This window comes from Oryctolagus cuniculus, chromosome 16 (assembly GCF_051225735.1).
Source record: "Oryctolagus cuniculus isolate XC-2025 breed Fujian yellow rabbit chromosome 16, ASM5122573v1, whole genome shotgun sequence".
Lineage (NCBI taxonomy): Eukaryota > Metazoa > Chordata > Mammalia > Lagomorpha > Leporidae > Oryctolagus > Oryctolagus cuniculus.
The window spans coordinates 156,967-184,737 of NC_142882.1; the positions used below are offsets into that span (position 1 = coordinate 156,967).

Below are 27,771 nucleotides of genomic sequence, written 5' to 3' on the forward strand. Positions count from 1 at the left end.
TGGGCGTCAAACCAAGTTTAATAAATAAAACAGCAATGGGAGTCAAGGCAGTTTTCACTTCACAGTGTGGTCCCTGGTGGGGAGAAGGGGCAGCTGCCCGACCCCACTCCTGGGGACACAGGGGAGGGGCTGCCCGACCCCACTCCTGGGGACACAGGGGAGGGGCTGCCCCACTCCAGCTGTAAACAGAAACTTGAACAGAACGAGAGGCTGGGGAAGAGAAGGGCCCGGAGCCCACGCAGCTGCAGGGTCGGGGAGGGGCTGGGGTCCGGCCCTCAGTGGTGCGCGCAGGGCGCCCGGGGGGTGGGGGTGGGGTGTCAGCCACCTGTCTCCTTGCTGAGGACCCCTCAGTGACAGGGACGTAAAGTGCAGCTTTTCCTGAAGTGGGGACGGCGGGCGGACGCGAGGTATGTGGCTCCGTGCCCCCCGGGATTTGGCACTGAGTAGCAGCTGCCCACCAGCCCCCAGGCTGGGCAGCCCCACAGCCCAGCCAGGCGTGGGGAGACGGAGCCGACCGGTGCTGAGGGCGCCCGGGGGGAGGCTGCTGGTGCGGGCGGCGCGTCCTGCCCGGTCTCCCCTCGTCTCTGCTGGCTGGAGAGCAGGCGGCCAGCTCTGTCCGGGCCCCGAGGGCCAGGGCCCCTGTGCCCAGCTTCGCGGTAGATCCTGGCAGGGTGGTGCCAGGCACTGACGTGGCCCCGGGTCCAGGTGTGTGCAGGGGCGAGGGCCTGGCCACCACACCCAGGCCCGACTTGTCCTGGAGTAGAGAAGGCGCGGGGCGAGGCCCGAGGCAGGGTCGGGAAGACTGACAGAAGTCCATCTGGGCCTCACGCACCCGCCTGCGGCCGGGGATCAACAGGTCATCACGTTACAGCTGCAGGGAGAGAGCCAGAGCACCCGGGGTCAGCCCCGCTGCACGCAGCTCTGCCCGGGGCCCTCCCCGCCTCCCCGAGAACGGCTCCCGTGTTTCTGCTGCGACGGGTTCCCAAAGCGGCGAGGTCCAGGGCGTGGGCGGCAGAGGCAGCATGAGCCTGGCACCAGCCCACCTGTAACGGTGAGGGCCCTGCGGAGGCGTTACCGACCCGGAAACACCAAATTAAAAGCAGAGACCACCAAAGACACAACCTAGCGGGCGAGCCTGCACCCTCCCAGGCCCTGGGGCAGACCCTGGCGGCCCCCCGGCTCGGGGTGTGGCTGGGGCACGGCTGGGGTGCGGGGAGCCCAGGCAGGGGAGGCACTCACTGTGACAGGGGCTCCGAGTGCAGCCCAGGGGCCGGGCGAGCCGCGTGGCCAGCCAGGAAGGGGTTTACATCCCCAATGCCGATGAGTCCAAACTCAGTGACCGACAAGGCCACCTGCGCAGGGGCCACAGCTTCTCCAGGGCCTCCGTTCAGGTCAACACGGCTGGAGATGAGGGGCAGCTGCTCGGGCAGCGCAAAGTCCACGGCCAGTCTCGGGCTGGCACCCGGCTCTGGGGCAGCTGCGGCCTCAGGGTACGTGGCCAGGGCCGGGGGCCGTCGGGGCAGGGGCACAGCGGGGGGTTCATCCAGCGGCTGCGATGGACGGGGCCCAGGCTCCGAGGACGGGAGGCCGTCGGAGCCCACTGCGGGCTCTCCAAGGCCACCAGCTGTGCCGTCCCCACTCAGCGGCTCTGTAGAAGGTGAACACAGGTGAGGGCAGGGCCCAGGACCCCAGCCCCCAACAGCCCCGCTGAGGGTCCGGAGTAAAGGCCCAGGACGCTCCTCTCACAATTCGGGCTGCACTTCCGGTTGCAACGTGAACCAGTTCCTGGCAACACCTGGACTCTGCCAACTCCTTCCACCCACACACAGCAGAGCCCAGTCCACACCCCAGTCCTGGGAGGTGGGAGGTGGGCAGCAGCCGAGGTCCCGACTGCACCTTTCCAACCAGCACAGAACGAGCCGGAATCGAGACACCCGAGGCCCGGCTGGGCTCACACAGAATCCCATGAGGCTTCGGCTCCAGTGCACGGCACAGGCCACGGGGCAGCCACGGGCCCAGGAGGACGTGCCAGGGGAGCCCCCACTTGTGAGGTGGGGCCGCCGGTTCCCCTGCAGCACGCCCAGACCACAGGCATGGCTGTCTGGGTGACACTCCTCACTGGTGACAGGCCCACAGGATGCTGGGACAGGGGTTCCAGACAGGCTGTGGCCCCACAGGGACGCACTCAGCCCCTACCTGTGCGTGCACTCCTGAAGGGGTCGTGCTCCGAGCGCAGGCGCCCAGGGCCCTCGGGGTCGCTGCCATCCAGATCTTGGTCTGCGTCCCTGTGGGGAGAAGGCACCTTGAGGAGAGGAGACAGCAGGCGGAGCAGATGCCCCCTGCCCCGGGAGGGGACACCCAGCCCCACCAGGCCCCAGCCCCGGGAGGGGACACCCAGCCCCACCAGGCCCCAGCCCCGGGAGGGGATGCCCGGCCCCACCAGGCCCAGCCCCGGGAGGGGACGCCCGGCCCCACCAGGCCCCAGCCCCGGGAGGGGATGCCCGGCCCCACCAGGCCCAGCCCCGGGAGGGGACGCCCGGCCCCACCAGGCCCCAGCCCCGGCAGGGGACGCCCATCCCCACCAGGCCCCAGCCCCGGGAGGGGATGCCCGGCCCCACCAGGCCCAGCCCCGGGAGGGGATGCCCGGCCCCACCAGGCCCAGCCCCGGGAGGGGACGCCCGGCCCCAGCAGGGGACGCCCATCCCCACCAGGCCCAGCCCCGGGGGTGGGGGGGACACGCCCGCACCCTCCCCCCACCCCGGCTGCAATGCACGCACGTGGTTCCAGACGGGACGTACTTCCTCCGGCCCAGCCGCGTCTGCTGGGCGAAGTCGTCGTAGCGCTGGGACCTCTTCCACAGGTAGTAGTACTCCACACACTCGCCCACCGACCGTGTGCGCACCTGTGGGGTCGGCCACCCACCGCACGCACCGCTCAGGCTGCCACCCCCGGCACCGCCCACCTCCAGACCCCCGCCTTCCCCACCGTGCCAGCAGCACAACCCCGGGGCCACAGAGTCCCCGCTGCTCCCAGGCCTGGGGGGCAGCTGAGACCCACAGAGGCCCTGCCTGCCCACCGCACGGGGCGGCCACCCAACCTTCTCTGCGACAGTCCCCACGAGTGAGGGCACCGTGGGGTTTCTGAGACCCAAACTCCAGCGCCTGTGTACGAGGGGCACGGACACACCGAAAATGCCCGCGGCGCTCAGAACGGACACAGCGGCCCCGCCTGACACGCAGGACGCATAGCCAGGGCACTGCCCGGGCTGTGGGCGGGTCTCCACCGGCTCTCACCCCCGCGAGCCCACGGCCCTGCCGAGCTCGTTCTGGCAGAACACGGCCCGGCCACGCTCCACACACACACAGGCGCGCCGGCTGCCCCCCGGCTGGGAGCTGCAGCCAGGTCCTGCCCGCAAGGCTCGTCCCCACGCAGCACGGCGTCCCGCGTGCTCCATCCAAGAACCCCGAAGGGCACACAGCCACACAGCACCACGCTGAGCCAGCTCTGCCAGCCCCCGGGGAGTCAGCACCACAGGGCGGGGGAAGCGGTCGGGCAGACGTGCACAGCTGCCAGCCAGAGGGGCCAAAGCACGGCAGACGTCACCGAGAGGCCCCAGGGCTGCTCGCACAACCGCAGGACATGTGAAAACCCACAGAGGACCCACGTCCAGGGAAGGAGAGGACCCAGGCTTAGGGAAGGAGAGGACCCAGGCTTAGGGAGGAGAGGACCCAGGCTTAGGGAGGAGGGGACCCAGGCTTAGGGAAGGAGAGGACCCATGTCCAGGGAAGGAGAGGACCCAGGCTTAGGGAAGGAGAGGACCCATGTCCAGGGAAGGAGAGGACCCAGGCTTAGGGAGGAGGGGACCCAGGCTTAGGGAAGGAGAGGACCCAGGCTTAGGGAAGGAGAGGACCCAGGCTTAGGGAAGGAGAGGACCCATGTCCAGGGAAGGAGAGGACCCAGGCTTAGGGAGGAGAGGACCCAGGCTTAGGGAAGGAAGTTGGGGATCCAGGCTTAGGGAGGAGGGGAACCAGGCTTAGGGAGGAGAGGACCCAGGCTTAGGGAAGGAGAGGACCCAGGCTTAGGGAGGAGGGGACTCAGGCTTAGGGAGGAGGGGACCCAGGCTTAGGGAAGGAGAGGACCCAGGCTTAGGGAGGAGGGGACCCAGGCTTAGGGAAGGAGAGGACTCAGGCTTAGGGAGGAGGGGACCCAGGCTTAGGGAAGGAGAGGACTCAGGCTTAGGGAGGAGGGGACTCAGGCTTAGGGAGGAGGGGACCCAGGCTTAGGGAAGGAGAGGACCCAGGCTTAGGGAGGAGGGGACCCAGGCTTAGGGAGGAGGGGACCCAGGCTTAGGGAAGGAAGTTGGGGATCCAGGCTTGGGCAGGGCAGAGGTCCCAGCACCCTTGGGTGAGACAAGCAGGAAGCCATGAGACCCCAGCGCACCAGGCTCAGGGGTTCCAGGCCACGCAGTGCAGCAGGGTGTGTGTGGCCCCAGGAGGACACAGCCTCTGTGAGCACGAAGAGGTTCACCCTCCTGAAAGATCTTTCCCAAACACAGCTCTGCCCACGTGGCCTGGAAAGGGGCCCAGCAAGGCCAGCAGAGGAAGCTCTGGTGAGACTGACCCGCCCGGCACCAAGAGGCAGGCCCGGGGCTGGCCCCGGCTGAGGGCCAGGGAAGGGGTGCCCAGGCCAGCGGGAGGGGCGGCGCCCTCACCTTGTTGGCTTGGATCAGGTGGAAGTTCTTCCCGTGGACGCGGAAGCCGTGCTCGAAGTTCCTGCACTCCTCCTCACTCCAGGCGCACAGCCCGTCTGCACACGGGGCCGCGGTTAGTGGGGGCAGGGGCTGTGGAGGGGGCTCCCGGGCCTCGGCAGGAGCCGGGCAGTCAGCAGGGGGACACAGAGGGGGTGTCCAGGCTGTGGCAGGAGCCAGGCGGTCAGCAGGGGGACACAGAGGGGGGTCCCGGGCCGTGGCAGGAGCCAGGTGGTCGGCAGGGGGACACAGAGGGGGTCCCGGGCCGTGGCAGGAGCTGGGCGGTCAGCAGGGGGACACAGAGGGGGTCCCGGGCCGTGGCAGGAGCTGGGTGGTCGGGGGGGACACAGAGGGGGTCCCGGGCTGTGGCTCACCTCGGATCACTTTCACGTTGAACCGCAGGCGGCGCAGAGCCTCCTCCACGTTGAAACTGCATTTCACCAGCTCGTACAGCGCCTGGGGGAGGCCATGCCCGTGTGCCACCTGCTCACCCCGGAGCCAGCAGCAACGGGGTCTACACCACCATCCTGGGAGTGCTGTCTACACCACCATCCTGGGAGTGCTGTTAGGGTGTCTATACCACCATCCTGGCAGTGCTGTCTACACCACCATCCTGGGAGTGCTGTCAGGGTGTCTACACCACCGTCCTAGGAGTACTGTCTACACCACCATCCTGGCAGTGCTGTCTACACCACCATCCTGGGAGTGCTGTTAGGGTGTCTACACCACCATCCTGGGAGTGCTGTCTACACCACCATCCTGGGAGTGCTGTTAGGGTGTCTATACCACCATCCTGGGAGTGCTGTCTACACCACCATCCTGGGAGTGCTGTCTATACCACCATCCTGGCAGTGCTGTCTACACCACCATCCTGGGAGTGCTGTCAGGGTGTCTACACCGCCATCCTGGGAGTGGTGCCGGGATGTCTACACCACTACCATCTCCATGGCAGGTGGTTTAACTTGAACTAGGCCCATGCTGGCCTGCACCAGGCATGACCCCCGGCTCCGCCCCAGCCTGTGGTTGGAAGCCCCTACCTGTTCGCTGTCTCTCACGGTCTCGCCCTCGGGCAGCTGGGCCCCGGCCGTCTCCTGCCACCTCCGCTTCACCGCCCTGTACAGGAACTCCTCCACCTCCCTCTCGGGCAGGACGCTGGGGTCCCAGAGCAGCTGGTCCTCGTTCTCATAGACTGCACGGGAAGAAGGCACCACCCACCCCTCAAGCAGGAGCCGGCTCTCACCTGCTCCACCCTGCGCGCCAGGCTCCCGACTACAAGCTCTGCCCGGCCCGCTCTGGGCTCCCAGAAGCAGGCCAGGACGCCGTCAGGCCCAGGATGGCCAGCGGGTCCAAAGCGACTTCCTTCATCTGGGGAGGGGGACTTGCGAACCAGGACTCTGGGGCTTCTCCACGGGCCTGGGTGGGAGGTGGGCTCCACAGCGACCACGGCCACCTCCCCACGGGGTCCCAGGAGCCACGACAGGGAGCACCGCCCACATGCACCTGTCGGACTCCCTGCCCACTGCGGTGGGGGAGGAGTGGGGAAGGGGTGCGAGAGTGGATTCTGCACATCACCTCCCTGTGCAGGGTGGGGGCCCTCGGAGGGGAGGGACAGGACGGGCAAGGCAGGAGGCAGAGCACAGCGCCAGGCCCGGGGCAACCAGCAGACGGAAGGCCTCTGTCCCTCGCTCTCTCGCTCGCTGTCACTCTGCCTTTCAAGGAAATGAATCTCAGGAGGAAGACCCGAGTGTGTGCTGCTCACACAAGAGAGACAGACCAGCCGCGAGCCACGGAGTCGGCGCCCACACGGCCACGGTGTGCACGCTCCTGCCAGCGGCTTCACATAACACAGACCAGAGATGGCCACAGGCACCCACCGACGGGCGATGACCAGCCCCTCCCAGGGGCCAGAGGGCGAGCGGCCGCCAGGGTGAAGTGAGAACACAGCGGATGGGAACAGCAGTTAACCTCGCCCACCTGGGTCCACGGGAAACTCAAGAAACCACCACCCACACACTCTCAAAACCCACGGGACGTTTACCAAACACCCTGCACGCTGCACGCTGCCCCTGCACACTGCACTCTGCCCCTGCACACTGCACGCTGCCCCTGCACGCTGCACTCTGCCCCTGCACACTGCACACTGCCCCTGCACACTGCCCCTGCACTCTGTACTACGCACCCTGCACTCTGCACACTGCCCCTGCACACTGCACGCTGCCCCTGCACTCTGCACACTACCCCTGCACACTGCTCCTGCACTCTGCCCCTGCACTCTGCACACTGCACTCTGCCCCTGCACTCTGCACACTGCACGCTGCCCCTGCACACTGCACCCTGCACTCTGCCTCCTGCACTCTGCACTCTGCACACTGCCCCTGCACACTGCACCCTGCACACTGCCCCTGCACACTGCACTCTGCACGCTGCCCCTGCACCCTGCACACTGCCCCTGCACACTGACCCTGCACTCTGTACTAGCACACTGCCCCTGCACCCTGCACGCTGCCCCTGCACGCTGCACTCTGCTGCACACTGACCCTGCACTCTGTACTAGCACACTGCCCCTGCACACTGCACGCTGCCCCTGCACGCTGCACTCTGCTGCACACTGCACTCTGCCCCTGCACACTGCACTCTGCACACTGCACACTGCACTCTGCACACTACCCCTGCACACTGCCCCTGCACCCTGCCCCTGCACTCTGCCCCTGCACACTGCCTATCTCAGCTCAGAGCACAAGCCACACCCACAAGGACAGGAGGGAGAGCCAGAAAACACCAGTGTTTGGAAATTAAGCAGAAAACGGTCTAAAAAGATACCCTGGAACCTACAATATGACAAAGCAACAAATAAAAATAAAGTGAACACCAGTCACACTGAACTCCAACAACAGGGAAACCAGCATTGATTCTCTGTAAAGAGCAATAAATCTGACAGGGAGGGGGAGGGAGGGGAGGGGAGAGGGAGGAGGAGGGAGGGAGGGAGGGGAGGGGAGGGGAGGGGAGGGACGGTGCCGACAGAGGTGGCTTCAGATGAAGGTCATCAGCTCCTCAGAACCCACCTCCTCGCACAACAAACTCTTAGCAGGTCCCGTGTGCCCACGGCGCAAATCCAGAGAAACCGCCACTCGAACAAAGAGAAGCGACCCAGGCCCAGAGCGCCACCTGTGCAGGCTCGCTCCCAGGAGCCACACGAAGCAGCACCGTCGGCCAATCAACACACACTCCAACCAAGACGGACGAGCTACCCAGTGCCGAGGAGGGCGGCCGGTCTTCCACGGAGCTGTTATTAAACACGGCGAAGCCGCAGAACTCACAGGCACACCACACCCGGGCTGGGAGCGCCACACCCGGGCACCGTCTGCCCCCAAACCACCGCAAGACTCAGAGCAGGGAGAGTCAAAAACCTGTCAGGATCAGTGCAGCCGCCGCCAGGCCGACCCTGAACACCAGTCGGAGGCCCCGAGACCACCGCAGACCGGCTGCAAGGCTGCACACCAGGGCAGTGCAGGGCCGAGCCAGGCACGGACACCGGGAAGGCCCCGCCCGGCGTGAGCTGGGGAGGGCGCCCTGCCCGCCCACCTCACACTGAGTCTGGATTAAGTGGGACCAGAGCCTTAAGTACAGACAGGAAACAAAGCTTCCAGGAGGGACCAGGCTCTCCCAGCGGCTCCCAGCCGTCAGCCAAGCACCAAGGGCACACGTGCACCTGTGACCCACCGTGGGCAGACGCCGCCCCCCATCAGCCAACAGCGGAACAAAAAAGCGAGCAGGGAGCCTATGCAGCCACACTCGACTGAGAGGAGCCGACAGGTGCAACCCAGCGAGCCGCGGCCAGCACTCGGCCCAGGGCCCTGGAGGGGTGAGCAGCACAGAAGGGTCCCGAGGAGACTCGAAGGCAGGTTCCACACGGGGGCAGCACGTGCACCCCTGTGGGGGCAGGAAGGTGCCTCGTCCCTGGCCCTGGGTCTCCGGCTCAGCTGTGCCGTCCTGGTTCACCTGCACCATGGGACACTGCCAACCGACGGACGGCTCCGTTCACCCGTGCCACGGCCTAGGCTTCCCACCCCTGCTCCCAGCTGCACAGTCGTCTGCAAGGAGCGTCCCGGGCAGCAGTGCTGACCAGGCTTCCGGGGTGCACCCAGGGACGCGAGCGGCCTGAGCAGGGCCCCAGAGTGACGAGCCGGGAAGGCTCCTCGGGGAGCGCGTGTGACAGCGTGGGAAGGGCGTGCACGGCACTGGTGAGGACAGGGACAGGACCACAGGCCTCAGGGCAAGGGACGCGGCTCTGATGGGGGTCTCCTTCCTACTGCCACCCCGGTCTCAGCCCAGGGCGGCCAGTGGGCACCGAGGGCAGGCCCCAGACCCCCAGCAGGCCCGTGGCCGGCAGCCACGCCGCGGGAGTGGGCTCTGCACCCCTGCTTCCCCTTGGGTCCTACTCACTCTTCTCGCTGTGCCGGTTCAAGTGCAGACTGCTGAGGTCAGCTTGGAACTGGGGCCCCACCATGATCTCCTGCAAAGACCACGAGGGGCAGGGCCTGAGGAGGCGTCCAGACAGGCCGGCTGCCCACCGCCCAGCTGTTGTGTGAGGACCAAGGCCCGGCTCTGAGTGAGAGACCGAGTGTCAGACAGGACGCCAGGCCGGGCCCCGGGGAGGGGACGGACGCCCTGAGGTACGGGGAGGGCCGTGCGCCAGCTCGTCGCCTACCAGGAAGGGGCTGCCAGGGTCCCGGCCCAGGGCCAGGCGACGGCAGAGCCACGCACCTTCTTACACTTGTTGGCTGGGAGCGCATCCTCGGTGTCGGAAGAGGCAGAGGAGCCAGGCTCTTTGTCGTCGTCAGCCAGGAACCGGGCTTTGGGAAGCGGGCTGGGTTAGGCTCATGTGTGGCACTGGGCAGCGTGCCCCGGCAGGGGTGGGGAACCCCAGGGTCCCACTGCCTGCAGCCTGCCATCCCACGCCTTAGGCGCCGACCCCCACGCCGTGACCCCCGGCACGTGACGAGCTGGGGACCCCGAAGCAGCCACAGAGAGGCAGGCGGCCCTGGGGACAACACAGCCCCTCCCGGGGGAACCCCCGGCTCTGGGCTCCGAAGGGGACAACACGCCCCCTCCTGAGCTCGGGGCCAGGGCCGCCCAGCACCCTGGCCGGGCAGGAGGCACCCGCATAGCCCTCGTGGGCGTCGGGGCCAGCTGACGGGGAGGAAGGCGAGAGACACGTACATGCACCCTGGCCGGGGAAAAGGTCAGAGGCCTCGTGGGAGGTCACAGACGGGGTGAGGTCGTCAGCAAAGGACTGCGTCTCTTCCTCCTCCTCCCCGGAGAGCAGATCCTGCGCTATCTGCTCCTGCGGACGACAGCAGAGCGCGCCGTGCAGCTTGCCGCGGCGGGCTCCCACACCGACGGGCACACGGCCACGACCACCCTCCCCACCGGAGCACGGCACAGAGAAGACGCGGAGGCCGGCCGCGCGCACGCCGTGGGCAACGTGTGTCGGGCACTCAGGCCCCAGCAGAAGGACCCCGGGCTGCGGGCGCCAGCCCAGCCCCTGGCCCCCTCTCGCCCACCTGCTGCTCCTGCCTTCTGCAGGGGCTGCTCCAGGGGGCCCTCACTCACCTTGTCCAGGGTCATGTCCGGGAGGTTGGGGGCCACATCGCCACCCTCGCTCTCCTGCTCTGAGATGGGGTCGGAGGCCTCGTAGCCGTAGAGTGCGAGCAGCTCGTCCAGGGGCATGTCGCTGCTCTGGGGGGAGGGGAGGAGCCCGTCAGGGGCAGCTCTGGGGTGCTGGTCCCCTCCCTCCTGGCTCAGCCGGCGCGGCCTCCACAAGCAGGACCACTTGTTGCACAGCTCACGGGGCAGCCCTGTGCCCAGTCCTCGGTGCAGGAGAGCCCCACGGGACCCTGAGCCTACAGGTCAGCAGCCAGGGCGGTCAGCACCCACTGTGCACAGACTGTGGGGGACGAGTCGGCACCTGGCCACCTCCCACCACAGCTCAGTCCGTAACCACAGGGAAAAGAACAGACCTGGGGAGAGCATTTGGCAAAATCCAGCACCCACTGCTGATCAAAGGAAAACCCTCGGTGGAGCGAGTTAACAGGACGCTCCGCCAGTCGTGGGAAGCCGTCAGCCTGCCGGGGCCCGCGCCAAGGAGCCAGAGCATCACGGCCCAGCACAAACGCCAACGCCAAGCACGGAGGCAGGACAGCACCCACTCCCCGGGGGGAGACACAGCTGTCTCCAGTGCTGCTGGCACCCCTCTGCACCCCTGCCCCGTGCGACCCTCTCTCGACTCCCCTGCCCGAGTCATCGGCTCCCAGCTCCCCGGAAAGCCCTGCGTTTCTCAGAGGGCAGCACCTGCCCTCCTGCTAGGCTCCTGCCGCAGGGGCTCCAGCTGCCATGGACCACACCCCAAACCCCAGCCCTCCCCCAAGGCTGCCGTTCACACGCCTGTGCTCGTCCCTGGCTGGGGAGCTACCGCGGCGGTCCAGCTCCCGTGAGGGAGACCCTGGGAGGCGACGCCCCGTCCACAACTCGCCAGCTGCAGAGGGGGTGAGGCAGCGCCCTGCACCCAGGGGAGCAGGCACCCAGGCAAGGCTGATCCTGTCACCGTCCCCACGGGCTGATACACCACGGGTCAAATGGGTGACTGTCCTAAGCCCCACCTGGGCAGACACTGGACGGGCACACCCTCATCCAAGGGACACAGCACCGCCTGGCCCCTGCCGGCGGCCGCACCTACAACACGAACCCAGGCTGCCCCCTCCAAGGGAACCACAGCCAGCCGGGCTGACAGAGCCCAGATCCGACACAGACCTGATCCGCTCAACACTGTCCCGTCCTGCAGCACCGGCCCAAGCCCAGCGGCTCACTGTGTCCTGCAGCTCCGGCCCAAGCCCAGCGGCTCACTGTGTCCTGCAGCACCAGCCCAAGCCCAGCGGCTCACTGTGTCCTGCAGCTCCGGCCCAAGTCCAGCGGCTCACTGTGTCCTGCAGCTCCGGCCCAAGCCTAGCTGCTCACTGTGTCCTGTAGCACCGGCCCAAGCCCAGCGGCTCACTGTGACCTGCAGCTCCGGCCCAAGTCCAGTGGCTCACTGTGTCCTGCAGCACCAGCCCAAGCCCAGCGGCTCACTGTGACCCAGCTCCTGCCGACGCCCCCTGAACCCACGTGGGAGACCCAGGTGCAGCTCCAGCTCCTGCTTTCAGCCTGGCCAGCCCCGGCCATGCGGCCACCTGGACAGTGACTCCGGGGATGCGAGATCTCTGTAATTGCTTTCCAAATACACACAAACGCTCGCTGGGGACGGTACTGCCCACCCCCACGCCTGCGTGTGGACAGGGCCTCAGGTTCGGTGAAGTCTCCAGCCCCTGCCCAGCTCAGCACAGCCAGGCTTCCAGAAACCCACCCTGCACCGCGGGAGGAGGGCCGGTCTGCGGGGTCTGTGACAGAGGCCCCGGACCAGCACCTGCAATGCAGTTTTCTGATCCTGCGCCGCGAGACCCGGGTGCTGTGAGCCAGCGCCGGCAGAGGCTCGGTGCAGGACCTGGGGGGTCACAGCTGGGGAAGCAGCTCTCCACACGTAAGAATGGACCCTAACACAGAGACACAGGAGGGTCCCGGACGCAGCCACCACGTGCTGCACTTGTGCACGGCACCCGGAACACCCACAATTACCTGACAGAGCTGTGCCTCGGCCACAGGACCCCTCACAACCCATCAACCTCACCCTCGAAGACAGCAGCAGGGCTCTCCTAGCTGCTGCTGCAATCCCAGAGATTCTGGACAATGTAAAATCAGTCTTAAGAGTTCTCTGTTTTGAAAAACAGAGCAATGTTTTCATTTTGCTGGACTGCTCTTCTGTGGGTGTGGTCAACAGCCTGGGCACCCCCGGGACCACGCATGGGATCTGGTGCCCCAGGTTTTGTGTCAGGGGCTAGCGGGTCAGGGGGAGACTTGGCCCAGCTGTGGCAGCTGGAGGTGGGCCCGGCTATCCCACCTCCTCAGAAGGGTCAGTTACAAGCCAGGGCCGGCCAGTGAGGCGGCCTTCCTATAACACAATGCTGATGGACACGACACATACTTGGTATATTATTAATGGTGATGACCCATTAGGTATTTTTAAAAATCTCAGTTCTAACTCTGAATAGAGAGCAACGGCTCAGCCACGTCAGCGAAGCCCTGTAAGACCCTCGGCACGTGCCCAGGGGCATCAGGGAGGCCGTGAGCAGGGCTGGTGTAGACACGCCAAGTCCGACATGCTGGTCGGGAGTCCAGGAGGCAGGGGCAGGGCACCTGCCGGCGCTGCTCGTGGGGGCGGGATCTGAGCCACAGCAGCTCAGCCAGTGACGACACGGATGCCCAGGGCAGCTCCGCCCAGGGGAGACACAGACCGCCCGCCTGCCCGCCTGCCCGCCTGCCCGCCCGCCCGCCCAGGAGTACCTGGGAGACCAAGTCCTTCTCTGGCTCCTCCCCGCACTTGTCCGGGCACCTGGAAGCCTCAGCACACCCGTCCCGGACGCTGTAGTTCTGCGACAGGATCTCAGCGAGGCTGAACTGATGGTCTGCAGAGCCCATGGAGACCACTGTGAAGGAGACCCCGGCCCAGGTGAGGACTGTGCTGAGGCCCAGGACGTCTGCCCTGCTGCCCGGGACAAAGCCCAGCCACAGAGGTCACTGGGGAGGTCCCCTCCCTTGGGACACCCACGGGCCAAGAAGCTTGCCTGGCCAGGTACACACCAGACCTGGGGACAGCGCTGTGTAGACCTGGCCAGCGAGCAGACCAGGAGAGAGCAGAAAGGGCAGGAGGACAGAGGCGGCCGCTGCACGGCCTCAGGCTGCAGACACGGCTCGGACGTGGGTAACGCCGGACGGCTGCCTGCGTCACAGAGGACGGGCCACACAGGCAGAGCACAAGGCCGTCCACAGAAGCCCTCCCTTCGCTCCGTCCACAGGCCCAGCACTGCTGCCTGAAGAAGCTGTGCCAGGGCCACGCCGTGGCGCCGTGGATGAAGCTGCCGCCTGCTGGCATCCTGTGTGGGCGCCGGTTCACGTCCCGGCTGCTCCACTTCTGACCCAGCTCCCTGCTCACGGCCTGGGAGAGCAGCAGAGGACGGCCCAAGTGCTCAGGCCCCTGACCCATGTGGGAGCCCCAGGTGAGGGTCCTGGCTCCTGGCTCCAGCCTGGCCCAGCCCTGGCCGTTGCAGCCATCTGGGGAGTGAACCAGCAGATGGAAGATTCATTCTCTTTCACTCTGCCTCTCTCTAACTCTGCCTTTCAAATGTAGAGTAAATAAATTTAAAAAAAAAAAAAAAGGCAGCTGCGTCACAGGCATGGCCCGTGGATGGTGGCTGTCACCAGACTCGAGGTTTCCCCAGGGGTCACTGCTAAAACAAACAGAATCCAAAATGGGGCAGAGACGCATGAGGCTGGGGGTCTGGGGTAGGGCCCTGGAGGGCAGCCACACATCCACGCCTGGCCCATGCCCAGGACCCCCACCGTGGGTGCTCAGTCAAGGTGGGCCCTGAGGCCCGCATCCTCAGAGGTGTCACCCCCGGGGACAGAGAGGACACGGCCTCCTTCGCAGTCAGCCCCACGGCCGCAGCAAGAGCTCGGGGGGACAGAGGCCCCCGCCCAGCACCAGCTCCTTGTGGGGCCACAGCAGGGCCAGCTCCAAGTCGGGAGCTTGATTCCAACCCGCAGCAGCTCAGGGGAGGGGCAGGACACGGGTGTGTGGCCGCCAGGCACCCGCCACCCCTCCTTCCTGGCAGGCCAGCCCCCGGCCCCGGCGAACAGACCAAGAACAGCCTCGGGCCAGGCACGCACCACGTCCAGGCAGGAACACACGTCCTCTGCTGGGCTCTGAGGTGGTGGGGGCGGCCCAGCGCTACACAGGGGCAGGGTCCCGACTCCCAGCCACACTGGCCCATCTGCCCAGGCCGGGGCGGCCACCCCAGACAGAGCCAGCACCCCCGCCGGTGGCTCATCCAGGAAGAGGATTCTGCCTCCAGCCAGCACAAAGGCCTGGAGGGCCTGAGCGGGAGGAGAGCGGGCAGGGAGGTACCTGCTGCGGTCTGCAGGCCGGGCTCCCTGGGGCACAGGCTGCGGGCGAGGCAGGAGGCCAGACCAGGGCTCTGCCTCCCCAGCGAGGAGGCCTGCGGAGGGAGAGAGGCAGCGTTAGCTCAGCCAGCCCACAGCCCTGCTGGAGCTCCTGCGAGGCCGCAACCATGGACAGGACGGGCGCCCACGGCCTCCACCACAACATAGCCATGGAGTCACAGGTGCCCACGGCCACAACCTCAGCCATGGACAGTCACAGGCACCCACAGCCATCACCACAACATAGCCATGGACAGTCACGGGCGCCTACGGCCATCACCACACACAACCTCACACCATGGACAGTCACGGCGCCTACAGCCACCACCACACACAACCTCACACCATGGACAGTCACGGGCGCCTACGGCCATCACCACAACATAGCCACAGACAGTCACGGGCGCCTACGGCCATCACCACATACAACCTCACACCACGGACGGTCACGGGCGCCTACAGCCACCACCACACACAACCTCACACCATGGACAGTCACGGGCGCCTATGGCCATCACCACACACGACCTCACACCATGGACAGTCACGGGCGCCTACGGCCACCACCACACACGACCTCACACCACGGACAGTCACGGGCGCCTACGGCCACCACCACACACAACCTCACACCATGGACAGTCACGGGCGCCTACGGCCACCACCACACACAACCTCACACCACGGACAGTCACGGGCGCCAACGACCATCACCACATACAACCTCACACCACGGACAGTCACGGGCACCCACGGCCATCACCACACACAACCTCACACCACGGACAGTCACGGGCACCCACGGCCATCACCACACACAACCTCACACCACGGACAGTCACGGGCGCCTACGGCCATCACCACACACAACCTCACACCACGGACAGTCACGGGCGCCTACGGCCATCACCACACACAACCTCACACCACGGACAGTCACGGGCGCCTACGGCCATCACCACACACAACCTCACACCACGGACAGTCACGGGCGCCTACGGCCATCACCACACACAACCTCACACCATGGACAGTCACGGGCACCCACAGCCATCACCACACACAACCTCACACCATGGACAGTCACGGGCACCCACAGTCATCACCACACACAACCTCACACCACGGACAGTCACGGGCACCCACAGCCATCACCACACACAACCTCACACCACGGACAGTCACGGGCACCCACAGCCATCACCACAACATAACCACAGACCGTCACGGGCGCCTACGGCCATCACCACACACAACCTCACACCACGGACAGTCACGGGTGCCTACAGCCACCACCACACACAACCTCACACCATGGACAGTCACGGGCACCCAAGCCACCACCACACACAACCTCACACCATGGACAGTCACAGGCGCCCACGGCCATCACCACACACAACCTCACACCATGGACAGTCACAGACACCCACAGCCATCATCACACACAATCTCACACCATGGACAATCACGGACACCCACAGCCACCACCACACTCAATCTCACTCCATGGACAGTCACAGGCGCCCACGACCACCACCACACACAACCTCACACCATGGACAGGACAGGCACCTACAGCCACCACCACACACGACTTCACACCATGGACAGTCACGGGCGCCCACGGCCATCACCACACACAACCTCAGCCATGGACAGTCACAGCGCCTATGGCTATCACCACACACAACCTCAGCCATGGACAGTCATGGGCACCCATGGCCATCACAACATAGCCATGGACAGTCACGGGCACCCACAGCCACCACCACACACAACCTCACACCATGGACAGAAAGCACCTAGAGCCACCACCACACACGACCTCACACCATGATAGTCACGGGCGCCTACGGCCATCACCACAACATAGCCATGGACAGTCATGGGCGCCTACAGCCATCACCACACACAACCTCATACCATGGACAGTCACGGGCACCCACGGCCATCACCACACACAACCTCACACCATGGACAGTCACGGGCACCCACAGCCACCACCACACACAACCTCACACCATGGACAGTCACGGGCGCCCACGGCCATCACCACACACAACCTCACACCATGGACAGTCACGGGTGCCTACGGCTATCACCACACACAACCTCACACCATGGACAGTCACGGGCACCCACGGCCATCACCACACACAACCTCAGCCATGGATAGTCACGGGCGCCTACAGCCACCACCACACACAACCTCACACCACAGACAGTCACAGGTGCCTACAGCCACCACCACATACAACCTCACACCACGGACAGTCACGGGCGCCTACAGCCACCACCACACACAACCTCAGCCATGGACAGTCACAGGCACCCACGGCCATCACCACAGACAACCTCAGCCATGGACATGATGAGAATGTCGGCTGCACCCCCTTGCTCAACATGGCACTGGGAGTCCCAGTGAACACAAGAAACCAAAAAAAAGGAACTCATACTGTTAAGAAGCAGAACTGTCTCTTTCACTCGTAACACAATTTTGTAAATTAAAAAAAAAAAGCAAACAATTACAAACGTGCCGACGGTACCCACAGGGCAGGCGCTCGGCGCAGTGGCCGGGAAGCTGCCTGGACTGCCGCATCTCACGGGCAGTGCCTGGATTTGAGTCTCGGGGACACTCCCAACCCCAGCCTCCTGCTAATGCAGACGGGGGCGGGGGGGGGGGGGGGCAGCAGTGGCAGCTTAAGTAGTTCAGTCGCCGACCGCCACGCGGGATCCTGGCTCCCGACCTCAGCCATGCCCAGTCCCAGCTGCTGAAGGTGCGAGGGGAGTGGAATGAAGGAAACAATCCAAGCACCCAAGAACACAGCCAGCGTCCACCAGGCCCGCGGTTACGGTGCCAGGTCCTGTCCAGAGAACCTGCCTGACTCCCAGCTCACACACACCCTGCAAGGCAGCGGAGATGGCTCCAGTAACTGAGCTCCCACCGTCACATGGGAGACCTGGAGTGAGCCCCCAGCCCCCCCCAGCATCCATGGGGGAGACCTGGAGTGAGCCCCCGGCCCCCCCCCAGCATCCACGGGGGAGACCTGGAGTGAGCCCCAGCCCCGGCATCCATGGGGGAGACCTGGAGTGAGCCCCAGCCCCGGCATCCATGGGGGAGACCTGGAGTGAGCCCCAGCCCCCCCCGCCAGCCCCGGCATCCAGGGCGAGACCTGGGCTGACCCCCAGCCCCCAGCCCCGGCATCCACGGGGGAGACCTGGGCTGACCCCAGCCCCCAGCCCCGGCATCCATGGGGGAGACGTGGAGTGAGCCCCAGCCCCCAGCCCTGGCATCCATGGGGGAGACCTGGGCTGACCCCCAGCCCCCAGCCCCGGCATCCATGGGGGAGACCTGGGCTGACCCCCAGCCCCCAGCCCCGGCATCCACGGGGGAGACCTGGGCTGACCCCCAGCCCCCAGCCCAGCGGCCGTGGACACTGCAGGCATCTGGAGAGTGAACCAGTGGATGGGTGCTCGCTCTCTGCCTGTCTCCCCCCCCCCACCTCTCTACCTCTCAAGGATGTTTTCTCAAAAGCTTATCTAAGATGTGGGAAATGCATATTCCTTAGAACAGCACTGAAAGAAAGCAAAGATGTAAATAAAGCAGCACGCTGGCTCCCGCTGAGGGGCTCCCAGGTGGGTCTCCCACAGCCTCAGCCGGCTTACGCAGAGCCTAAGGAGCAGAGGGCAAAGCTAGGCACTCAGAACGGCCAAAACAACGCAGAAACGAAACAAGAAAACCAGTCACCGACACGGGCACAGGGGAGCCTACAGATCTGCGGAACGGAACCAAGAGCTCACAGATGAACGCACACATTCACAGCCCAACGAATTCTGACACAGGTGTGGGGGGCAACCCGAGGTGCTGGGGCATCCACACGTAAATGCACCCTGTGCAAAAATCAACTCAAGTGCATCAATGGTCTTAAATACAGACCCAGAACCACAGAACTCTTAGGAAAAACAGAAGCGTAAATGTCCGTGACCTTGCATCTGACACAGGTTTCTGAGGGAAGACAGCAAGAGCACAAGCAACACAGAGAGAAGCAGCAACTGTGCGCACGCAGGCTGAGCCCCTCGAGAAAGGGCAGGCGGCCCTGGGCCGGGCGGGAGCACCCAGACCCCTGGGAGCTTGGCCCAGGGCACACCAAGAACTGCCCCTCTCCATTCCAGCAAGATGGGTGTCCCAGTCTTAACACAGGCAGGGGCACGAGAGGCCACTGGAGACACCTGCCACCCGCAGCAGGGCCGGCTCGCTTCTGACTCCAGCTTCCTGCTATGGGCGGAGCAGGTGAGGCCAGACACACGAGACGCCTACGGAGCTCCAGCCTGGTCCAGGCAGTCAGGGGGGGGGGGGGGGGGGCTCGCTTCTCTGTCTCTCTGCCTTTCAGACCAATTTAAAAATAAAAAAAAATTAAAGATTAACTTTATTTATTTGAAAGAGTCACAGAGAGAGGTAGAGACAGAGAGAGAGAGAGAGGTCTTCTATCCGCTGGTTCACTCCCCAGATGGCCTCAATGGTGGAGCTGCACTGATCCGAAGCCAGGAGCCTCCTCCAGGTCTCTCACGTGCGTTAGGGGCCCAAGGCCCCGGCCATCCTCCACTGCTTTCCCAGGCCATAGTAGAGAGCTGGATTGGAAGAGGAGCAGACGGGACTAGAACTGGCGCCCATTTGGGATGCCGGCGTTTCAGGCCAGGGCTTTAACCCGCTGCGCCACAGTTTAAATAAATAAAATAGTGACAGGATGTTCAACCACACGCAAAGGGCCAAGAAGCCCAGGAAGATATCCTCAACACTGTATCCGGGAAGACACCACTTCACAGCCCGGCGCAGGCGCTGCCGCCGCTGGGGAGGGACGCCGGCCTGCACTTGGAACCCAGCTCGGGAGTCTCCAGCAAAGGTAAACAGTGTTACCTTCCACCCAGCAATCTCTCTCCCGGGGGGACACGGGTTAGGGCGCGTACACTCACTCCACGCAGAGAGACCACTCCCAACAGCACAGGAAACAGCGCTGATGCCCACCAACAGCGGACAGCTGAAGACGGATTACTGCTCAGCCATAAAAAGCAACTGGGCACGGCACCGGCTCGGAGGAGCTGAGAACACCCTGCCTGGGGCGACGCCAGACGCCAGGTTCCTTTTGTGTCAAGTGCCCACAACGAGCAGATCAGAGCCGGGGCTGGGAACGACCTGGGGTTCAGGGAGTGACCGCTAAGGAGCGTGAGGTCTCTTCTGGGGTGCAGAATGTTCTAGAGCTAATCGTGGTAGCAGCGGCACAACCCTGAGTATATCAGAAACCACTGGATGACGCACACTGAAACGGGTGACCTTGGGGCCAGCACCGTGCACAGTGGGCTAAGCTGCCCCTGCGATGCCAGCACCAAATCCCAGCTGCTCCACTTTTTTTTTTCCCCAAGATCGATTTATTTATTTGACAGGCAGAGTTACAGAGAGGCAGAGGCAGAGAGAGGTCCTCCATCTGCTGGTTCACTCCCAGATGGCTGCAATGGCTGGAGCTGGGCCGATACAAAGCCAGGAGCCAGGAGCTTCCTCCAGGTCTCCCACGCGGGTGCAGGGGCCCAAGGACTTGGGCCATCTTCTACTGCTCTCCCAGGCCACAGCAGAGAGCAGGACAGGAAGTGGAGCAGCCGGGACTCAAACTGGCGCCCCTACGGGATGCGGCACTGCAGGCAGCAGCTTTAGCCACAGCACCAGCGCCTGCACCACTTCTGACCCAATTCCCTGCTCACAGCCTGGGAAAAGCAGCAAGAGGCGGCCCATGTGTTCCAGCCCCTGCACCCACGCTGGAGACCCAGAAGAAGCTCCTGGCGCCACTGCAGCCATCTGGGAAGTGAACCAGCAGGTGGAAGATCCCTCTCTCCATGTAACACTCTCAATAAATAAATAAACCTTGAAGAAAACAACGGGAGAGCTGGGGCTGGGCTGTGGCACCACTGATCAGGCTTACCCCGCTTGTGACACTGGCATCTCGTGTCTCCTGGCTGCTCCACTTCCAGCCCAGCTCCCTGCTCACGTGCCTGTGAAGGCAGTGGGAGAGGCCCAAGTGCTGGGGCCCCTGCACCCCTGTGGGAGACGCGGGCAGGCCTCCTGGATTCTGACTTCGCCCTGACCTGGCTGCGGCAGTCATTTGGGAATGAAGATAACTCTTTACAGCGCTGCCTTCCAAATAAACAAATCTTTTAAGAAAGAATGGGCGAACTCAACGTTGAATAAATTACATCTCATTAAAGCCACTGCTCAAAAACCTTGATTAGAATAGTTAATAAAATTAAGTTTAAAAATCTGGAAAAGGGGGCAGACACTCAGCCTAACAGCTAAGGTGCTTGGGGCCGGCGCTGTGGCGTATGGGTTAAGCCGCCACCTGCAGTGCCGGCATCCATATGGGCGCTGGTTCTAGTCCCAGCTGCTCCACTTCCAGTCCAGCTCTCTGCTGTGGCCTGGGAAAGCAGTACAAGATGGCCCAAGTCCTCGAGCCCCTGCACCCGCGTCAGAGACCCAAAGAAAGCCCCTGGCTCCTGGCTCTGGATTGGTGCGGTTCCAGCCATCGCATCAGCTGGGGAGTGAACCAGCAGACGGACGATGTTTCTCCTTCCCCACCTCTCTTTCTCTGTGTAACTCTTCCAAATAAATAAATCTTAAAATAATAGTAATAAAAAAAGCGCCTGCACCCCACAGGAGTGCCTGGGTCTGACCCCAGCTCCCAGCTCCCACAGACCCTGCAGATGCAGTGACGGCTCCCGGACCTGGGCCCCCGCTTCCCTCATGGAAGATCCAAACAGAGCCCGAGGAGCAGGTTCCCACCAGCCTCAGGCGCCACGTTCACTTCCAGGTACCCCAGGCCCTCAAGACCCCAAGGAGACTTCATGCACTTCCCTCCCCCTCCTGCCCCACACCTCCTTGCCACCAGTGCAGGCCTGCTCTGCCCAGGCAGGGACCACAAGGGCCTGTGTCCATGCACTCACAGCACTGCGGGTGCAGACCTGCTCTGCCCAGGGACCGCGAGGGCCTGTGTCCACGCACTCACAGTACTGCCTGCTCTGCCCAGGGACCGCGAGGGCCTGTGTCCATGCACTCACAGCACTGCCTGCTCTGCCCAGGGACCACAAGGGCCTGTGTCCATGCACTCACAGCACTGCCTGCTCTGCCCAGGGACCACGAGGGCCTGTGTCCATGCATTCACAGCACTGCCTGCTCTGCCCAGGCAGGGACCACGAGGGCCTGTGTCCATGCACTCACAGCACTGCGGTGCCTGCTCTGCCCAGGCAGGGACCACAAGGGCCTGTGTCCATGCACTCACAGCACTGCCTGCTCTGCCCAGGGACCGCGAGGGCCTGTGTCCAGGCACTCACAGCACTGCGGGTCCTTCCACCAGCCTAGAGGGTCCACACAAAGCCAGCGTTCTGCTCTGATGTAGAGCAAGGAGGAAGACCAGAGACTGGCCAAAGGAACTCTGGGTAACAAAGGAAGGCACAGGGGCCCTGTGCCCGGCACCCCATCAGGGTCTGGTGGGGCAGGAGAGGCAGCCCCAGGCTGACTGAATCGGGACAAAAGGGCAGTGTCCGCCACCTCCTCGCCAGCCTCAAGCCAACCCGAACGCACAGCTGGCAGATCCCGTCCCCAAGACCCCCACAGCCACACCTAGCACTCGCCTCCTGCAGTGACAAGGCCCCCCAACCTTGGTGGACTCTGCAGGCGTCCTCGGTGGACTGGGGCTACAGCTGCAGTGGGACGAATGCTACCCGACCTCCGGGGCTAGGTCTTGTTTGTTCTAAAGATGTATTTACTTTATTGAAAGCATTCAAGACAGAATAATAACCCTTCCTTCCCCTGGTTCACTCCCCACATGGCAGCAAAGCCAGGATCCCAGAGCTCCATCCGGGTCTCCCACACAGGTGCAGAGCTCCAAGCACTTGGGCCATCTTCTACGGCTTCCCAGGCCACAGCAGGGAGCTGGATCAGAAGTGGAGCAGCCAGACTCAAACCTGCACCCGTATGGGACGCGGCATCACAGGCAGCGGCTTTACCCACGATGCCACAGTGCCAGCCCTCCCTGGCTAGGTCTTCAGACAGACAGAATTCCACCCCCATCTGGATCTCGGGGCAGTCTCAGGTCGACCAGCCGCCACACTAGGAGGAAGCCCACTGTCCGGCAGTGCGTCACGGGTAAGGACACCTGGAGGTCGCCAGCGAGCACAGCACAGGAGGGGCCCTGAGCAGGGCTGCCGGGCAGAGGACGGACGACGCCGAAGCCACCACAGGTGACCAGGACACTCCCACGCTTCCAGGGAGCCCACCACAAACCCCTGGAGCACTTGCTCCTACCTAGGACTGACCGCCGCCTCCCTCCTCCTGTGGCTAGGGGAGCTGGCTGGCCTGAGCCACAGGCCTCAGCTGTCTCCAGCCACGCCCAGGTGGGGCAGGTGAGGACATGTGGGGGAGGGTGTCGAAGGGCACACAGCAGGCTGACCAGGGTCGGCTCCAGCAGGGCCAGGAGGGCGGCGAAGCACCCCAGGCAGTGGTCAGGCGTCCTGCAGAGCTGGAGAGCAGACAGCCTGAACCCTAATCCTAACCCTAACCCTAACCCTAACCCAGGGACACACACACCCACAGAGACACCCACACCCAGGGAGGGAACGCCCACACCCACGAAGGGGACACCCACACCCGCAGAGGAAACGCCCACACCCACGGAGGGGACACCCACACCCAGGGAGGGGACACCCACACCCACAGAGGGAACCCCCACACCCAGGGAGGGGACGCCCACACCAGCGGAGGGAACACCCACACCCAGGGAGGGGACACCCACACCAGCGGAGGGAACACCCACACCAGCGGAGGGAACACCCACACCCAGGGAGGAGACACCCACACCCGCGGAGGGGACGCCCACACCCGCGGAGGGGACACCCACACCCGCAGAGGGGACACCCACACCCACAGAGGGAACCCCCACACCAGCGGAGGGAACACCCACACCCGCAGAGGGGACACCCACACCCACAGAGGGAACCCCCACACCCAGGGAGGGGACACCCACACCCACAGAGGGAACCCCCACACCCAGGGAGGGGACGCCCACACCCGCAGAGGGAACACCCACACCCAGGGAGGGGACACCCACACCCGCAGAGGGGACACCCACACCCACAGAGGGAACACCCACACCCAGGGAGGGGACACCCACACCCACAGAGGGAACCCCCACACCCAGGGAGGGGACGCCCACACCCGCAGAGGGAACGCCCACACCAGCGGAGGGAACACCCACACCCAGGGAGGGGACACCCACACCCAGGGAGGGAACGCCCACACCCTCGGAGGGTTTCACACAGGAGGGCAAGGGGCGTGTGTGGGGATTTTTGCATTACTATTCAGAGAGTTGGGGGAAGAGATCCCCCATCTGCTGGTTCACTCCCCATACAACAGTGGGGGCGGGGCGCTCCACCCAGGTCTCCCACGTGGAGACAGGGACCAAGCTCCTCAGCCATCCCCTGCTGCCTCCGGGGCCTGCAGCCAAGCTGGGATCCCAGTGCTCCAACACGGGACACCAACCCCCACCCCATCTAAGTTCCAAGATGTCAACCTATGGGGCCTGCTGCTGCAGCACAGCAGGTAAAGCCGCCTTCCACTGGCACCCCACGTGGGCGCCTGCTGAGTCCCGGCTGCTCCGCTCCCAACCCAGCTCCCTGCTGCGGCCTGGGAAAGCAGCGGGTGGCCCAAGTGCTTGGGCCCCTGCACCCTGCTCAGGGCTCCTGGCTTCGGCCTGGCCCAGCTTCAGCCATTGTGGCCATCTGGGAAGTGAACCAGCAGATTGAAGACCTCTCTCTCTCTCTCTCTCTAACTTTCCATTTTTTTAAAAAAAACATGCATTTATTTATTTGAAAGCCAGTTACAGACTGGGAGGGGAGGGGTCGTCCACCCGCTGGTTCACTCCCCAAATGGCCACAACAGCCAGACCTGGGCCAATCCAAAGCCAAGAGACAGACGCTTCTTCCGGGTCTCCCACGTGGGTGCAGGGCCCAAGCACCCGGGCCATCTTCTGCTTTCTCAGGCATATTAGCAGGGAGCTGGATCAAACATGGAGCAGCCAGGACTTGAACCGCGTCCGCGCGGGAGGCCTCGCCCACTAAGCCCCAGCAGGCCCCACTCTTTCAACCTTAAAAACCTCTCATCTAGTACCTGTGCGCCAAGTCTGAGTGTTCCCCCTGTGACGTGATTTCGAGACAACTCAACCGTCAGGGGGCAACTACAAATCAAACCCTACTCAGGTATTTTTCTGGGTTAAACACAGCTGAACTCTGGGTATGGTTTACGGAGGCCCTCAGCCCTGGACAGACAGCGTGGACGTTCCCGGCACAGACCAGGCACTGAGGTTCTGCAACCTGTGATGCCAGCCCAGAGCGGGAAACCTCAGGGGCACTGCCTCCCTGCGCCCCGGCCCACCCGCCGTCCCCATCGCTCAGTGACTCCCTGCGCCCCGGCCCACCCGCTGCCCCCAGCGTTCAGTGACTCCCTGTGCCCCGGCCCACCGGCCACCCCCAGTGGCACTGCCTCCCTGCGCCCCCGGCCCACCCGCTGCCCCCAGCGTTCAGTGACTCCCTGTGCCCCGGCCCACCGGCCACCCCCAGCGGCACTGCCTCCCTGCGCCCCCGGCCCACCCGCTGTCCCCAGCGCTCAGTGACTCCCTGCGCCGCGGCCCACCCGCTGTCCCCAGCGCTCAGTGACTCCCTGCGCCCCGGCCCACCCACCGTCCCCACTGGCACTGCCTCCCTGCGCCGCGGCCCACCAGCTGTCCCCACTGGCACTGCCTCCCTTCGCCGTGGCCCACCCGCTGTCCCCACTGGCACTGCCTCCCTGCGCCGCGGCCCACCCGCTGTCCCCACTGGCACTGCCTCCCTTCGCCGTGGCCCACCCGCTGTCCCCACTGGCAATGCCTCCCTGCGCGCCCCGGCCCACCCGCTGTCCCCACTGGCAATGCCTCCCTGCGCGCCCCGGCCCACCCGCTGTCCCCAGCGGCACTGCCTCCCTGCGCCCCAGCCCACCGGCCACCCCCAGCGGCACTGCCTGCCTGCGCCCCCGGCCCACCCGCTGTCCCCACTGGCACTGCCTCCCTGCGCCCCGGCCCACCCGCTGCCCCCAGCGCTCAGTGACTCCCTGCGCCCCGGCCCACCCGCTGCCCCCAGCGCTCAGTGACTCCCTGCGCCCTGGCCCACCCGCCGTCCCCACCGGCACTGCCTCCCTGCGCCCCGGCCCACCGGCCACCCTGCGCCCCGGCCCACCGGCCGCCCCCAGCGCTCAGTGACTCCTGTTCCCCCAGACCTCTGCACGAACTCGCCCAGCGCTCAGTGACTCCCTGTGCCCCGGCCCACCGGCCACCCCCAGCGGCACTGCCTCCCTGCGCCCCCGGCCCACCCGCTGTCCCCAGCGCTCAGTGACTCCCTGCGCCCCCGGCCCACCGGCCGCCCCCAGCGCTCAGTGACTCCTGTTCCCCCAGACCTCTGCACGAACTCGCCCAGCGCAGACGCCCAGCCGCGGCCAGCACAGGGCAGGAGCCACAGGCTGGCCGCAGGGTCTGACCTGGACCTCGGCTGGGACTCGTGCGCGACCCACACGCCCCTCACTCCCGGGAGTCCACGGCCACGTGACCCCACCGCTCCTAGGGGACGTCAGCAGCCCAGGGAAGGACTCAAGAGACCCAGGCACCGTGCGGGGGCCGAGCTGGACAGCAGGGCCCGGGGCGGTCCTGGGAGGAGGGAGTGGCCAGCACAGCGCCTCGGCGCCCACCGCGCCCTCCCGGAGCCGGAGACCACGCATGGGCCCGGCCTGCTCCAACTTCGCCCAAGTGCGCAGCGCGGGCGGCCGCGCCCCCGGCGACGCCACACTCGCGCGGGCTGCCCCGCGCCCCGGACGGCGTCTCCCCGGCCCGGCCGCTCCCACTCAAGTCCCCGAAGCCAAACTTGTCCTCGAGGCTGCGGGACGAGCCTCGGAGCTACTCCGGCGTCAGTCCCAGACCCCGCAACCCCCGCGGCCGCACCCGAGACCCCGCCGCCCAAGCTCGGCGGCCCCGGCCCCGTCCCGGAGGGCGCTCGGACGGGCGGCCGCCGCGACTTCCCGCCCGCGCGCCCACCCGGCCCCAGTGCGGCCCGAGCCCCGCCCTCCCTGCGCCCCCTCCCAGCCCGCGCCAGCGCGCATGCGCGCCGCGCGCCGCGATGTGGCAGCCGGGGGGAGGGGGCCGGGGCCGGGGGCGGCCGCCGACCGAGCCCCGCGCCCCTCAGGCCCCCGGCGGGCGAGGCGCCCCGAGCGCGCCCTCAGAGCTCCAGGGCGGGCGCCTCGGCCCGCGGGGCGGCGACCGGGCCAGCCGCGGCGGCGGGGGCGCGAGCGCGCGGGGGCGGGGGGCCGGCTCCCCCGGCCCGCTCACTCACCTCCGCCATGGCCGTGTGTGCGCGGGAGGCGGCAGCCGCGCCGGGATCCCCGGATGCGGAGCCGCGCGCTCATTGGCTGTGGCGCCGGGAGGGCGGGCCCGAGGTGGGCCGGGCCGGCGCGTAGTAGGTGCGCGGGCGCGTGGCGCGCGGCGGGGCGGGAGGCCGAAGCCCCGGGCCGCAGCGGGCTTGCGGGCGCCGGCCGTGGGCGGGGTCTCCGCCGCACCCGGGCCTCGCCGGCGGGAGCGCGGACGCCTGCGGAGCGCCTGCGTGGAGGGAGGCGGGCGCCCTGGCCGGAGCCGGCGCGGGCGTCCGGGCCGCGTGGTTCTGGAACCTTCTGCACTGGGGATCGTGTGCGGTTACAGCCGAAAGACCAAAAACCTCCGTCGGCCGCGGCGGCTCCGGGAGGGAAGGCTCAGTTTACGCGTGCGGGCGGCCCTGCCTCGAGCGAGGCAGGTGCGGGCGCACGGTTGTCTTAGGTGTGCGGG

The 27,771-nt window shown here is 65.6% G+C and overlaps 2 protein-coding genes across 4 annotated transcripts; one reads left to right on the forward strand and one right to left on the reverse strand.

Annotated features, from left to right (window-relative positions):
* On the reverse strand, positions 1-27,436 carry MIER2 (MIER family member 2). Of its 3 annotated transcripts, none has more exons than XM_051831548.3 (14): positions 27,287-27,420; positions 14,802-14,892; positions 13,181-13,323; positions 10,361-10,486; positions 9,968-10,091; positions 9,512-9,600; positions 9,191-9,260; positions 5,785-5,936; positions 5,122-5,203; positions 4,712-4,806; positions 2,799-2,902; positions 2,197-2,285; positions 1,240-1,648; positions 1-871 (listed from the first exon to the last, which is right to left on the reverse strand). In XM_051831548.3, the coding sequence occupies exons 1-14, from the start codon at positions 27,293-27,295 to the stop codon at positions 850-852; spliced, it is 1,605 nt and encodes a 534-aa protein (XP_051687508.2). In that variant the 5' UTR covers positions 27,296-27,420; the 3' UTR covers positions 1-849. The 3 variants fall into 3 exon arrangements, with proteins under 3 accessions (XP_051687508.2, XP_069915574.2, XP_069915575.2); XM_070059473.2 differs by having other exon boundaries at positions 2,778-2,902; XM_070059474.2 differs by lacking the exon at positions 14,802-14,892 and having other exon boundaries at positions 2,778-2,902; positions 27,287-27,436.
* LOC149121377 (uncharacterized) lies at positions 14,965-24,810 on the forward strand. Its single transcript, XM_089316009.1, has 2 exons — positions 14,965-15,049; positions 23,079-24,810. The coding sequence occupies exons 1-2, from the start codon at positions 14,965-14,967 to the stop codon at positions 24,677-24,679; spliced, it is 1,686 nt and encodes a 561-aa protein (XP_089172135.1). The 3' UTR covers positions 24,680-24,810.
* Positions 27,437-27,771: the final 335 nt, after the last annotated feature.

What these genes read in the sequence shown, in the direction of transcription:
- LOC149121377 (XM_089316009.1), top strand. Translation starts at nt 14,965, where the DNA reads ATGGACAGGACGGGCGCCCACGGCCTCCACCACAACATAGCCATGGAG. An exon ending in CACAACCTCAGCCATGGACA is followed by an intron (nt 15,050 to 23,078) that starts GTCACAGGCACC and finishes GGCCCTGAGCAG; the next exon opens with GGCTGCCGGGCAGAGGACGG.
- MIER2 (XM_070059473.2), bottom strand. An exon ending in AGAAGGACTTGGTCTCCCAG is followed by an intron (nt 10,487 to 13,180) that starts GTACTCCTGGGC and finishes CCCTCCCCCCAG; the next exon opens with AGCAGCGACATGCCCCTGGA. An exon ending in CTTCAGGAGTGCACGCACAG is followed by an intron (nt 1,649 to 2,196) that starts GTAGGGGCTGAG and finishes CACCTTCTACAG; the next exon opens with AGCCGCTGAGTGGGGACGGC.